At 41.5% G+C, this 13,080-nt stretch overlaps 1 gene segment (V, D, J or C); it reads right to left on the bottom strand.

The window, feature by feature from the left end:
- Positions 1-11,755, bottom strand: part of LOC116974671 — a 12,257-nt gene extending 502 nt beyond the window's left edge. Inside the window, 6 exon segments of the C gene segment in view lie at positions 1,754-2,056; positions 4,338-4,646; positions 6,061-6,369; positions 10,391-10,452; positions 11,169-11,472; positions 11,647-11,755. Of these exon segments, the coding sequence occupies positions 1,754-2,056; positions 4,338-4,646; positions 6,061-6,369; positions 10,391-10,452; positions 11,169-11,472; positions 11,647-11,692 (1,333 nt within the window).
- Between the last annotated feature and the right edge of the window lie 1,325 nt (positions 11,756-13,080).

Genomic DNA, 13,080 nt, shown 5'->3' with positions numbered 1-13,080 from the left:
CTAATATATCCGTACATCAGTAAACTGCCAACCGACAGTATTATCGTCATTGCATTCCCCTTTAGTGCCTTGTCTCTTTGTTCAGACATATACACCTGAATGTGCTTCTCTCCTGTGCACGGCAGAGGATTTGTATAAATCACTTCACACACTCACAACACAAGATCAAGCCATTCGCCCTCTCTGATCCGTGTTATTTCTGATGACCATGGTCGTCTCCTGCTCCTTTTGTCATTTATTACTAAATGCAGTTCTACCTTGGTTCATCTGTCTCATTCAATTCCCAAGAGCAACTGAATGAGACTTTATCAAACCATGGCAGGAGTAGTCAGTGGATGCCAGCGGAGAATGTTGAGACTACAAAGTGATGCTTTTTGACGTGCGTTTTCAAAATTGATGCAAATGATGTAATTCTAAAATGAATTCAGGGATCGCAGGAAACAATGAACACGTTATACGAGCCCAATTATAGGAAGTATGTCAACAAAATAGAGAGAGTACAGAGGGGATTTACTAGAATGTTGCCTGGGTTTCAGCAACTAAGTTACAGAGAAAGGTTGAACAAGTTAGGTCTTTATTCTTTGGAGCGCAGAAGGTTAAGGGGGGGACTTGATAGAGTTCTTTAAAATGATGAGAGGGATAGACAGAGTTGACGTGGATAAGCTTTTCCCACTGAGAGTAGGGAAGATTCAAACAAGGGGGCATGACTTGAGAATTAAGGGACAGAAGTTTAGGGGTAACATGAGGGGGAACTTCTTTACTCAGAGAGTGGTAGCGGTGTGGAATGAGGTTCCGATGGAAGTGGTGGAGGCAGGAAGGTTCGATTTTATCATTTAAAAATAAATTGGATAGGTATGTGGATGGGAAAGGAATGGAGGGTTATGGTCTGAGCGCAGGTAGATGGGACTAGGGGAAAATAAGTGTTCGGCACGGACTTGTAGGGCCGAGATGGCCTGTTTCCGTGCTGTAATTGTTATATGGTTATATGGTGTGTACGCAAAAAGACAGTAAGAGATGCTTTTGTATGACGTGGGATGTTACAGAGATTATGTTGGTGGGAGTTGAGAGGGGAAAGGGAATTTTGAAATGGGCATTTTGACCTGGACAATACAAGCAAAATGGAAAACAAAACATTCCTAGGCTCTTTGACTGCGGCCTTCCTCGGCGTTATATCTAATCCCTCCGAATGTCTGTGTAGATGCAGACCATTGGAATCAATATTAAATGATCTACATTAAGGTGACATCTTTCCGATATACGGCATTTGATGGTTTTTTTTTTTTTTAATTTCGAGTAACTAGTTTCATGTGCCTAGCTCCGAAACGGGCATTTCTCCTACAAGTGAGAGTATCTGCGATTTACTCCCACCATCACCACATGCTAATTTGGTAGGCAAACCCATATTCCTGCAAGTTACAACACTGTGGGCTATTTAACAAACGCTGCAATGCTCTGAATACCCATATTGTACCATAGCCCATAGACAACGTGGCCGCACGCTGACTCTCGCTGCAAATTATCATCGATGTTTCCAGTAACCTGTCCGCACCTCATATTCATGCAAAGTGATCTCGTATTCTCTCTTTTCCAGCTCTGACCAAGGACTCAGTGAAGTCTCAGCACGATTTCATTTTGTATAGATATTGCTTCGCCGATGGAGTGATCTCAATCATTAATATCAGCTTTATCTCAGAAGAAAAGTGGTCCAGTCACCTCTGGCCCACAGCACCTCTCTGCAGCTACACCGTCTCACCTTTCTTCCAGTTGATTCGTCCAGTTTTTGGAGTCGGCATAACATCATGGCTCACCACGCATTCGAAATAATCCCCACTCAGCCAGTCACGAGTTGAAATGTTGACTTTGCTCTCTACGATATCTGCATGTCCTGTGGGCTGGATCTCTGATTCCAAATGTACCTTTTCGTGGTTCCAAGATACTGTGATACCATAAGGTGCATCGGATACCCGACAGGTTAATGTTACGGTCATCTCCATTAACTCTTGTTCAACAGGTGGAGGAAGGATTGTAATCTTCGGTTCACCGCAGGAATCATCAACTGTGGCACAATAATTAATGTGAACATAAGCATTTGCAGGAGTAACCGGGATCGAAGGTTTACACCAATCATCTGCCCCCAAAACTTGAATGTGTACATGTCCCCTTCTAAGTAGTGATTCTGTGAACATGGGCCCTAAATCGTCATGAACTGACTTTTGTCTCTGTGCGACACAATAAATGAAATGGGAGATGGCATCATGGGCTAAACCGCGATATGCACTCAATGCTGGAGTACTGTAACTCACACCACTTCATCCAGGGACCCCGACAGTCCTTTCAGATGAGGCAGAGGTTCACTTGCACCTCCACCAACCACTGTATCCGCTGTTGTAGATGTGGGTTCCTGTACATCGGTGAATCAAAGCGCAGACTGTGGCGTTCGTTTCGTTCAATACCTTCGTTCTGTCCGCCTTGCCCTAGGCCAGTGATTCCCAACCTGGGGCCAAATGGCATGGCAAATTTCAGGGGGGCCACAGAAAAATGTTGGCATTTAGGGGCCCACAGGTTCAATGAAGGGGGCCACAGAGCTACCACCCTGTTGCCTCCTAAATTTCAGTTCTAATAAATTTAAATCTATGTAGTTGAAATATTTTTGATGTTTGAGGAATAGAATAAAAGAGAATATATGTGCAATTAATAGACACTGATATTTTTATGGAAGGTATTATAATATTGAAGTACTTTTTTTCCGCTAATAATGTCAGGGGCCACAGAAAAATTAAAAGATCCCAAGGGGGCCATGAGCTAAAAAAGGTTGTGAATCACTGCCCTAGGCGATCACCAGCTTGCCAAACACATTAAAACCCCGCTCCATTCCCACACTGTTCTTTCTGCCCTGGGCTTCCTCCACTGTGAGAGTGAAGCTAAACGCAAATTGGAGGAACAACACCTCATATTTCGCTTCAGCAACCTAGAACTCAGAGGTATCAATATTGACTTTTCTAATTTCAAGTAACCTTTGCATTTCATCTCTCTCCGTCCACCTCCCACCCTCGTTATCCGACTAGTTTCACTGCGGTCCTGTTTCGTTTCACTCTGTATCTACTCGTTATCACCATTTCTAGAGCAACAACGGACCAATGTGGCCTCGACCTTTCCTTGTTCATCGTTGCTGGCTTTGATTTGTTCTTTTCATACCTTTCATTCATTTGTTTGTACATTCTCATACCTCTAGTTTCCCTCTCCTCTGATTCTAAGTCGGAAGAAGAGTCTCGACCTGAATCGTCACCTATTCCTTTTCTGTGCAGATGCCTAACCTGCTGTTACTCTGGAATTATGTTTCTACTTTCGGTGTAAACCAGCATCTGTACTTCCTTCCTACACATAGACTTTCACAATGTCAGTGAAGTACTACCACCGTGAGCGCTAATGTTTACACTAATATCCCGAGACATACCACGGATGTATTCCTTACCTGGAGATCTTTTTTTTATTTTATTTATTTTTATTAGAAGTACGGTAAATTACAATAACACACAACACATATATCTTAATACATTTTTTGTACCGCTTCATTTTTTTTTTAAGCTTTAAGAAAAAGATAGAAGTAAGGAAAGTAAAGAAGGTGCGCAAGAGTCGTGAAGTGCAAGAGAGTGTTGGGAAAAGAAAGCCCCTTAGAAAAGAAGTTAGAGAAGGAAGTAAAGTAAGAAAGTAGACCCTAGAAAAGAAAGAAAAAGTAAGTAAGGACAATCGCTCTATTATAACATTAAACTCCGCAGAAAGACTACCAACCAAGTCTGTTTTTGTCGTTTTACCTCCCATTACCAGGTCCTGATATCATTTATTTATTTATTTATTTTTAAAATTACTATTGCACCTCATGCTTGTAATAGGTCCATAAACGTAGACCACGTCTTTTGGAATTGGTTTGCTTTTCCTGCTAAGAGGAATCTCATCTCTTCCAGATGTAATGTTTCAAACATATTTGATGTCCACATTTTTATTGTTGGTGTGGGCGCATTTTTCCAGAATTTAAGTATGAGCTTTTTTCCCATTATTAGCCCGTAATTGAGTAAATTCTTCTGATACACGTTTAATTCAGGGATACCTTCCGATATCCCAAAAATGATCCATTCTGTTTTTGGTACCAGTTTTATTTTAGTTAATTTTGAAAAAATATCAAATATTCCATGCCAGAATTTTTGGATTTTTGTACAAAAAACAAAAGAATGCGCTATGGTAGCTTCTTGACACAGACATTTATCACAGATTGGTGAAACATTAGGAATGATTTTATTTTATTTAGTTTTTGAATAATATAGTCTATGTAATGTTCTTACCTGGAGATCTACTGATGTTTTGGCTTTTCAAAACTTTTCCATGGTTGACTTGGCAGGTATAGACGGAACCTTTGAACCATTCTGTAGCTGGGAATGTCAACTGGCTGGTCGCCGAGAAGTTATCGTTACCGTTCACCTGGAAGGCAGGAGAGGTGACGATGCCAGAATCCAATGACTCGCCATTCTTCAGCCAGTTCACAGTAAATTTCACTGGAGTGAAATCGTTGACCAAACACACGGCGATCGCTATTCTGCTGCGCTTGATTTCCTCAAGGGCACTTATGGTAATGGTGACGGTAGGATGATGTACTGAAAGAAAATAAACTTCATTGGAATTGCTCATAAACTATCATCGATTAATAATGACACCCAATATTTTGACCAAAAAATAAATAAATACATTTTTTTTAAATCACTTTTTCTGATTAAAAGTAGCCTGGACTTGGACTTCCCGAGATGCTGCTAAATTCCTTGTTTATCGCGGTACATCGAGTGCTCGTAAATGTTAACATTATAGCTCGGTAAGTCGTTGTCACAGGGATGTGATGGGCCGACTTCTGCTTTTGTTCTCTGTGACTGTGTCTGTGCTTTTAATACTCTTGATAATGTTCTCAACATGATGCACTCAGCCGCTTCGATTGATCGCGAGTTAAAATGTAACCTATCTATGGATAGATCAGTTCCTCACGAATTATATGGATGTGCTGGTGATGATAATACATTAATCAGCTCTTTTCAAGCTCTCTACAAGTACATTTTTGTTTTTTTATGATTTTGTAAATGGTGAATTGTCTCGATATTTGAAGCACCGCCTTTCGTTCCGTCACAAGAACGAACGACAGTGCTTCAGTATTATGAATATCGCTCTCGCCCCTCGGTGCCACGAAACAAAACTCACCGTTTTATCGAAACAACAACAGCAGATGTTGTTTGATTAAAAAAAGAAGCAAAGGGCTGGAATAATTTGGCGGATAAGGCATGTGTCACTTTCTATTGAGACTTTAAGCCTTTGGTAGTTAAATTGAGAATGGAGTTTTATCAGTGTTCCAGATGTTACATGGCATCTGTGGATGCAGCCACACTTTCACATCACTATATCGACATGAATTGTCTGTCTTTGACTTGTTGGATCGTGGAGCTCAGATGAGCGTTCGACAGTCAGTGTGACATGAAGAATAAAACCGAACAGGGCACATTAAGTCAAGTACTTATCTCCAGCTGTCAAATCCCGCGGATTATATGGATTGCATCATGGCCTGTTTCGGCAACATGAACATCCAGGAGCGGAAAAGGCTGCAAAATGTTGTGACCACTGGCCAATCCATAACCTGCTCGGACCCCCCATCATCAAAGGGATGTATCGGAGTCACTGCCTCAAGAAGGCAGCCAACACCATCAAAGACCCACACCATCCTGCCCACACACTCATCTCACCACTGCCATTGGGAAGAAGGTACAGGAGCCTGAGAACTGTAACGTCCAGGTTCAGGAACAGCTTCTTCCCTACAGCCATCAGGCTATTAAACACTACAATCTCATATGCTCTGAACTACAATAGACTATTATTATTATTATTATTATTATCATGATTGCACTGTTATTGTTTGTTTTGAGTATGTGTGCATGTATACATGTAAAAATGTCATTGTTCTATCTGGGACATAGGACAATAAAACATTCTTGACTCTCGACTCTCAACTCTACCCTCGGCCTCGCGCTGCACCCCAACACGAACCTGGTACTTTCGCTACATAGTCTTTTTGGTTGTGCTGAACCACGCAGAAGATGTCGCCTCTCCCTGCCTCCGCCTCGGTGATGGTTAACTCGCTGCTCCGGGTGTAAGTTCCCAACTTATTGAACACTGCCGGGTAGTCCTTCACTCCGGTGGTCAGTTGTTTATCATCTTTCTTCCAAGAAACACTGGCGCCCGCAGGGGAATAGCCCAACGCCAAACAACCATAGGTGAACGAACCACTGGAGCCGTGATCCTCACAGGTGAAGAGAATGAAGGGGCTGGGCGCGGATGGAGCCGCTGCAAGGCAAAGGCCACATGAATGTTAAACTCGTTAACCAGTTTTCTATTTCATGCAACTTCACCTGAGTATCATCAACTATTAGCTAATCATTCCGCCTTGATCCCACCTTGGAAAACATTGGCTGAAAACTTCTTAGGGTGCCAATATCTGGCAGTTACTGTCCATATTAGAGTTGGAAATATATCGATAGGGCTCCAGTATTAATTACTGTAAAATTCCCAGGGTTTCTCAGGAATGCTCAATACTCAGTGGCTATAACTAACGTTGGCCTATGGGTTACAATCTCACCAAACTCCTTGTTGCAACTGGGGATGATGGAGTAAGGGCAGAACTACAGGATACAGTGTAAACACATGTGAGAGCCTCGTCTATGGTAAAAGTGGGGAATACCCGCTCCCTAAAGAATGAGGACCTCGGATATCCTGGTATGGAACAACTCATCTTGGGAACAGCTGCGCGGAGACGGATGAATTTGGGAGTAGGACATAGAGTCTTTGCAGGAGGCAAGGTTGGAAGAGGTGAAGTCCCGATAGCTGTGGGAGTCCGTAGATTTGCAATTTATGTCAGTCGATAGTCTATCTCCTGCGATGGAGATGGTGAGATCAACAAAGAGGAGGTATGTGTCGGGGATGGACCCGTTGAATTTGATTATATGGTCAAAGTTTGTAGACAATGAAGTCGATGAGTTCTGTCTGGGTACAGGATGAAGAGTTCGGGGATAGGGGCCAGTCTGTGTCAGGGGTTGTTCCATGTACCCAACTAAATGGAGATCGGTGAAATGATGTGCAATGTTGGAAACAACATTTTCTCTGCTATTTGAATTATAGAACAGGTATCCCACTAATCCGTGAACAGTGGGAATTGGAATCAATGGTTCAAAGGAGGGTTTGACTGACGTTCAAAATTACATTAGCATTTATTTAATTAAAATTGAATAATTTAGGTAGGTTTCGCTTGGGCCACTGTGCCTGCCCATGGCGAAACTTTTGATTTGGTGGGAGAGGGAAGAGTTTTTGTTTTATAAATGGTTCAGAGATTATCTGACAAAATTACATAAAATGGAAGGGTAACGAGTTTTCCATGTCGGGCTCCCGAACATAATTTGGGAGAAGACAAAAATAAACAATCACAATCTTGTTCGTGAAATTTGGCCTTAAATGTGTCCATCGAACGAAACCAACTAAGGGGGTGGATGGGATTGAAATGGTAGCTCTGTTATTTAACGACAAATAACACACTTAAAATGTCACTTTTTTCTGTATTTTGTTGTCCCATCACTCACGAAAATATACCGATCATTTGCCGACAGTAATTGCAAGTAAATTCCGAAAGACAAACCGGCCGACAAGAACATTACATTCATACCAGATTAAACACATGTATGAGATTGCATTATAAGGATTAAAAATAACTCTCTCAATATAATATCTGAATTAATAAAGGTTATGTACCACAACTTCTGGAAACTAAATGTAGCATGTAAATTGTAAGAACATGTAAATACTTCATAATTAAATAAATTGGCACAGGTTTCAATGTTTGTCTGTGTGCACCATTGCCTTAATGAATTCAATAATACGCCATTAAAATTAATGTTTATGCAATGACGCTCAGTTCCGTTTCCAGCATCTTTAAAACGAGTTTACGTTTACAATGTCATCGGCACTGAAGAACGAATGATTAACATTGTATCTCTGTCCGATAGGAAACGAATACAAAATATACCAATTATAAATTACAACCTGCAATCTATTAAAACAATATCTGAGTTTGCTTCGTGACTTTAACAGGAAAATGTTTTAAGTCATATAGTAGTCTACGTTTAATAGTGAAAATGCCCAATGTTGCTAATTCAATGTTTTAATTAAATAAATGCAAATGTAAATTTGAACGTCACTCAAACCCTCCACTAAGCCATCGATTTCAATTCCCACTCTGTTCAAGGATTAGTGAGATACCCTGTTTTATAATTAAAATTAAGATAGCAGAGTCAGGGGATATGGGGAGAAAGCAGGAACGGGGTACTGATTGGGGAAGATCATCCATGATCACATTGAATGGCGGTGCTGGCTCGAAGGGCCGAATGGCCAACTCCTGCACCTATTGTCTATTGTCTAAAATAGCAGAGAAAATTTAGTTTCCAACATTCCATTTCATTTCCCAATTTTTCTTCTTTTTTTTTACCGTAACTATTCGTAAAACTGACATTTTTTATTAGCAATTTACCAAATAGAGGGACATTTTATGTTTAAATGACATTGGGAGCCATAGACAAACATGGATTCAAATTCTCTTATAATAAAATTCTAATAAATCCATGGATTAAACATTATTCCAAAACTATAACTGTTCCGAAATCTCCCCATTATACATTCAACGCATTTTCCAAATGGGGAAACTCGTGATCTTTGACATAAAACAGGTTAGGTAGCAACTGTGGAAAGAGAAAACCAAGCATGTTCCATGTCGACTATCGTTGGGGGACTAAACCATGGCGAATTCAGTAGAGGTTTAGCATAGAAATAGACCCTTCTGCCAACCAAATCCAGGGCCACTCACAAGTTCCACGTTATCGAACTATCGCATCCACCCCCGACCCACCCGGGTCAATCACCCAGGTCATTTAACCTGCAAACCTGCACTCTTTTGGGTTGTGGGAGGAAAGCTGAGCACCAGTAAGAAACCACAGGGAGAACGCACAGTTCTCACAGTCTGCACCTGATTTCGGGAACGAAGTCTGGTCTCTGGCGCTACAACTTGCCATTCGGCTCCCCTCTATGGGATTTGTCTTTCGCCACAGGCTGCGTGACCCTGTAGGCGTTTGCAACATTTACTGTTCCTATTTATGATTTCTAGTAATATATTCTTATTTTTATTTTTAAACATATATCTTCTTTGCGTTCATTGAAATAACATAATCGGACACGTCATACAACAGCAATACCCGGTCGCTGCCACTCGAATTGAACGTACAAACACGTCAAACTGCGCAACAATATCGTCTCCCACAATGACCGGCTGAATCATACCGCCGATGGGATGAATCGCATAACACAAATTTGCTGAACTTCTTCACAAAAATCCAAATATCTCTGTCTAAAGACCACCGAAATTCATTGTTCCAATGACCACAGAGCCAATCGTTGTTGAAATAAAGATGAATAACACAATACACGTGGATTAACATTTCCATTTAATGTGAATTTCCTTCAGTTCCTCTGTACCCCAGTACACCCGGTACATTGTCATTCTATAGATCGCGTTTCACGGATTTTGCTTTCTTAGCTTTGCTGTAACATTGGTTCACATGGCCAACTCATTGTACTTCAAGATAGACAAAACAAGTTGGAGTAACTCAGCGGGAGAGGCAGAGTTACTCCAGCTTTGTGTCAATCGGCATCATAAATCAGCATCCACTATTCCTTCCTATTCATTGTACTTCAAGATATATAACTGCGCAATTAACCCTGACCCTTGCACTTCTGTGTTTTGCTGCAAGATATTTTTCCTTCTTCCATGCAAGTTTTGTTAGCGATTGGATTAAAGGTGGCAAGGCGATTCCACCAATTAATACATACACTTTAAAAACGTGACCATTTTACACCCAGTATTTATCCGTTTCTGTCGTTTGTTTCATATGCGCTGAGAAGAAACAAACTGAGACCAAATACCTGCTGTTGATCAGAAAATACAGTTCGATGAATCGCAGATCAAGGACCACAACAATCTCAAACAATTAGAAAGCCTAGTGAAAGCAAATTGATGCACATTTTTCCACTAATTTGGAACTAAACCGCATCCACTTCATAGTCAAAGGATTGAAAGTCATAGCACATAAGGCGTTTAAATCGGCAATCTCACTGCAGCAAAATCACATTACATTCTAAAGCAACATCGATCCAACATTGCAATGAATGGGTAATTAATGTAGAAGAACAATTTAATATAATTATTGGAAATATAGGTTAAAATTACAACTGGATACATCTAGAGACTGAATAGGATGAGGTTTCTTACCGCTGGTTACCGTCACCATGGTGCCTCCTCCCCAATAGTCAAGATAGTCACAGTGTTACATTCTATGGGTTTCTTCACACAATAACATGATCTGCACAAGGCAGGCAAAAAAAGAACAAAAATCCTGTAATTATTCGTATTTCACATCTAAAGCAAATGCCTTATTGCTCTTTGAAAACAATGAATGCATTAAAAAAATCATTTCCAACAATAATCACATATCACGGCGCCGTGTATTAAACAGGCAGCGAAAGGTGATGAGAATCATCTACATATAAAATATAAATTAACTCAAGTTACCTCTACAATAAAATGTGCGGAAATATTCCTGGACATGTTTATGCTCCTGTTGTATGAAATATTGAATTGAAAATATCATATACTGGCCCAGATCACAGTATTATGGGTTGTGGATGTTTTTGTATTGGTAGGAACCGCTGTGCCATCCAGTATACACAGTGAAACATGCCATGTCAAATACTTCGCTCTTCAAGAACTGATGCATGTACAGCTAACAGAGGATGTCCCAGGGCACTCTTCGCTGTCACTTATAAAACTATACGCTGTTCTTCTAAAGCTCATATAAAATAACGTTAATTGGTCTGAAGACAGTTGGACATTTCTCAAAACAATCCATGTAACTTTAAGTGGTGAAAATTCATTTGAATTTGCTTCACACGGCCTCTCCTACGGTGCTTGTAGGTTGGAGCAGGATACAACTAGGTGTCCAGGTTTTTGTACGAGGAAGTCGCTGTTTGCAGCACCGTGATCCCCCCACTGTCTCGCACAGTAATAGACAGCGGTGTCTTCGATCCTCAGGTTCCTGGCGATCACGGTGAACATATTATTCGAATTGTCTGTGGACGGAGTAAATCGGCTCTCTATCCCCGGAGCGAAGTGATTGGTGTAAGAACTGCGGTAGGCAAGCAGCCATTCCAGCCCCTGCCCGGGGACCTGACGGAACAAATGCATATGGTGGCTGCTAACATTCAACCCGCTGGCACTACAGTTCAGTGTGATGGAGCCTCCAGGAGTGGCGGTCCCTGTCTTGGGCTGAGTGAGAACGACATCGGAATGGACACCTGCAAATTTAAAAAAAGGCATGAATGGCGAGGATAAATTATTGACCATTAATCCCCTACTCTAATTATCAATAGGAAATAAATTGGGAGGGTTCTAGAGTGGGTAGAAGGGGAATGGTGTAGGGGATATACCACTGAGAAACGCGTGAGGAATTTGTCCAACTCATTACTCACGGACTATTAAGGCCAGGAACAGACTGAGTGAAACCGCCGACATCATCCCGCTGGGAAGTGTGACCCGGTTGTTTCTGTACAGAACCTCGCAACAAACCCACTGCAAGGAAGTTGGACTTCGGCCCCTCTTAGAGAGAATTAAATACCCGGCAAAAGAGGGCGTGGCTGTGGGTGGGACCAGTAAACCGAGTGGTGCAGCGGGCGGAGCTGAGACACGGCTCCAAACTCAACAGCAAGATGGACTCACGCTATCACATCTATTAACTGATACAGATGCACTAGGTTAATAAAACAGCGTGCTCTTCCGTCCCTTACACAATATAAACTCACGGTATAGTTGTAAATAAGATGGTTGAAAGATTGGTCTCATAGTGCAGTTTTTCGTAAAATATGTTCGGAATTCCTCAAATTTATATTAGAATGCTTCGTGGTGTGTGTGTGCTTGCGTGAGAGGGAGAGAGAGGAGAGGTGAGAAAAAATATTTGAGCAAGAAAGACAGACAGACAGACAGACAGACAGACAGACAGACAGACAGACAGACAGACAGACAGACAGACAGACAGACAGACAGACAGACAGACAGACAGACCTGCCTTCATTGTTAGGTAGACATAAAATGCTGGAGAAACTCAGCGGGACAGGCCGCATCTCTGGAGAGAAGGAATGTGTGACGTTTTGGGTCGAGACCCTTCTTCAGACCTCCAGAGATGCTGCCTGTCCCGCTGAGTTACTCCAGCATTTTGTGTCTAGCTTCATTTAAAGCAGCATCTGCAGTTCTTTCCTACACATTCGTTGTTATCAATATGAGCCGTTCGAACATTATTGGGACTGTCCATTCCAATATCAAGATACATTTATTTGTCACATGTCCCAGTTGGTACAGTGAAATGTGTGGTCACCATACAGCCATACAGATAGAATGTCAATATCGAGATTGGTTACAAAAAAGGCAGTAGAGGAAATTGATAACAAAGCAAACACAAAATTCTATAAAAATGTCATGAAGAGATCGGAAGGAAATTAATGGATGGCATAGTGCAGGAGGGGAATTGTAGATCTGTGGAGTGATTGGAGAAATGATCGGCATTAGGGATGATTCATGTGGTGTTGATTTTCAGATGCTGCTTCCAATGAGCATAGAAACATAGAAACATAGAAAATAGGTGCAGGAGTAGGCCATTCGGTCCTTCGAGCCTGCACCGCCATTCAATATGATCATGGCTGATCCTCCAATTCAGTATCCTGTACCTGCCTTCTCTCCATACCCCCTGATCCCTTTAGCCACAAGGGCCACATCTAACTCCCTCGTAAATATAGCCAATGAACTGGCCTCAACTACCTTCTGTGGCAGAGAATTCCAGAGATTCACCACTCTCTGTGTGAAAAATGTTTTTCTCATCTCGGTCCTAAAGGATTTCCCCTTTATCCTTAAAC

The sequence above is a fragment of the Amblyraja radiata genome, chromosome 6 (assembly GCF_010909765.2).
Source record: "Amblyraja radiata isolate CabotCenter1 chromosome 6, sAmbRad1.1.pri, whole genome shotgun sequence".
In the NCBI taxonomy this organism is placed as follows: Eukaryota; Metazoa; Chordata; class Chondrichthyes; order Rajiformes; family Rajidae; genus Amblyraja; species Amblyraja radiata.
The sequence above is the reverse complement of the archived record's forward strand: the minus strand, read 5'-3'. Positions and strand labels throughout refer to the sequence as shown.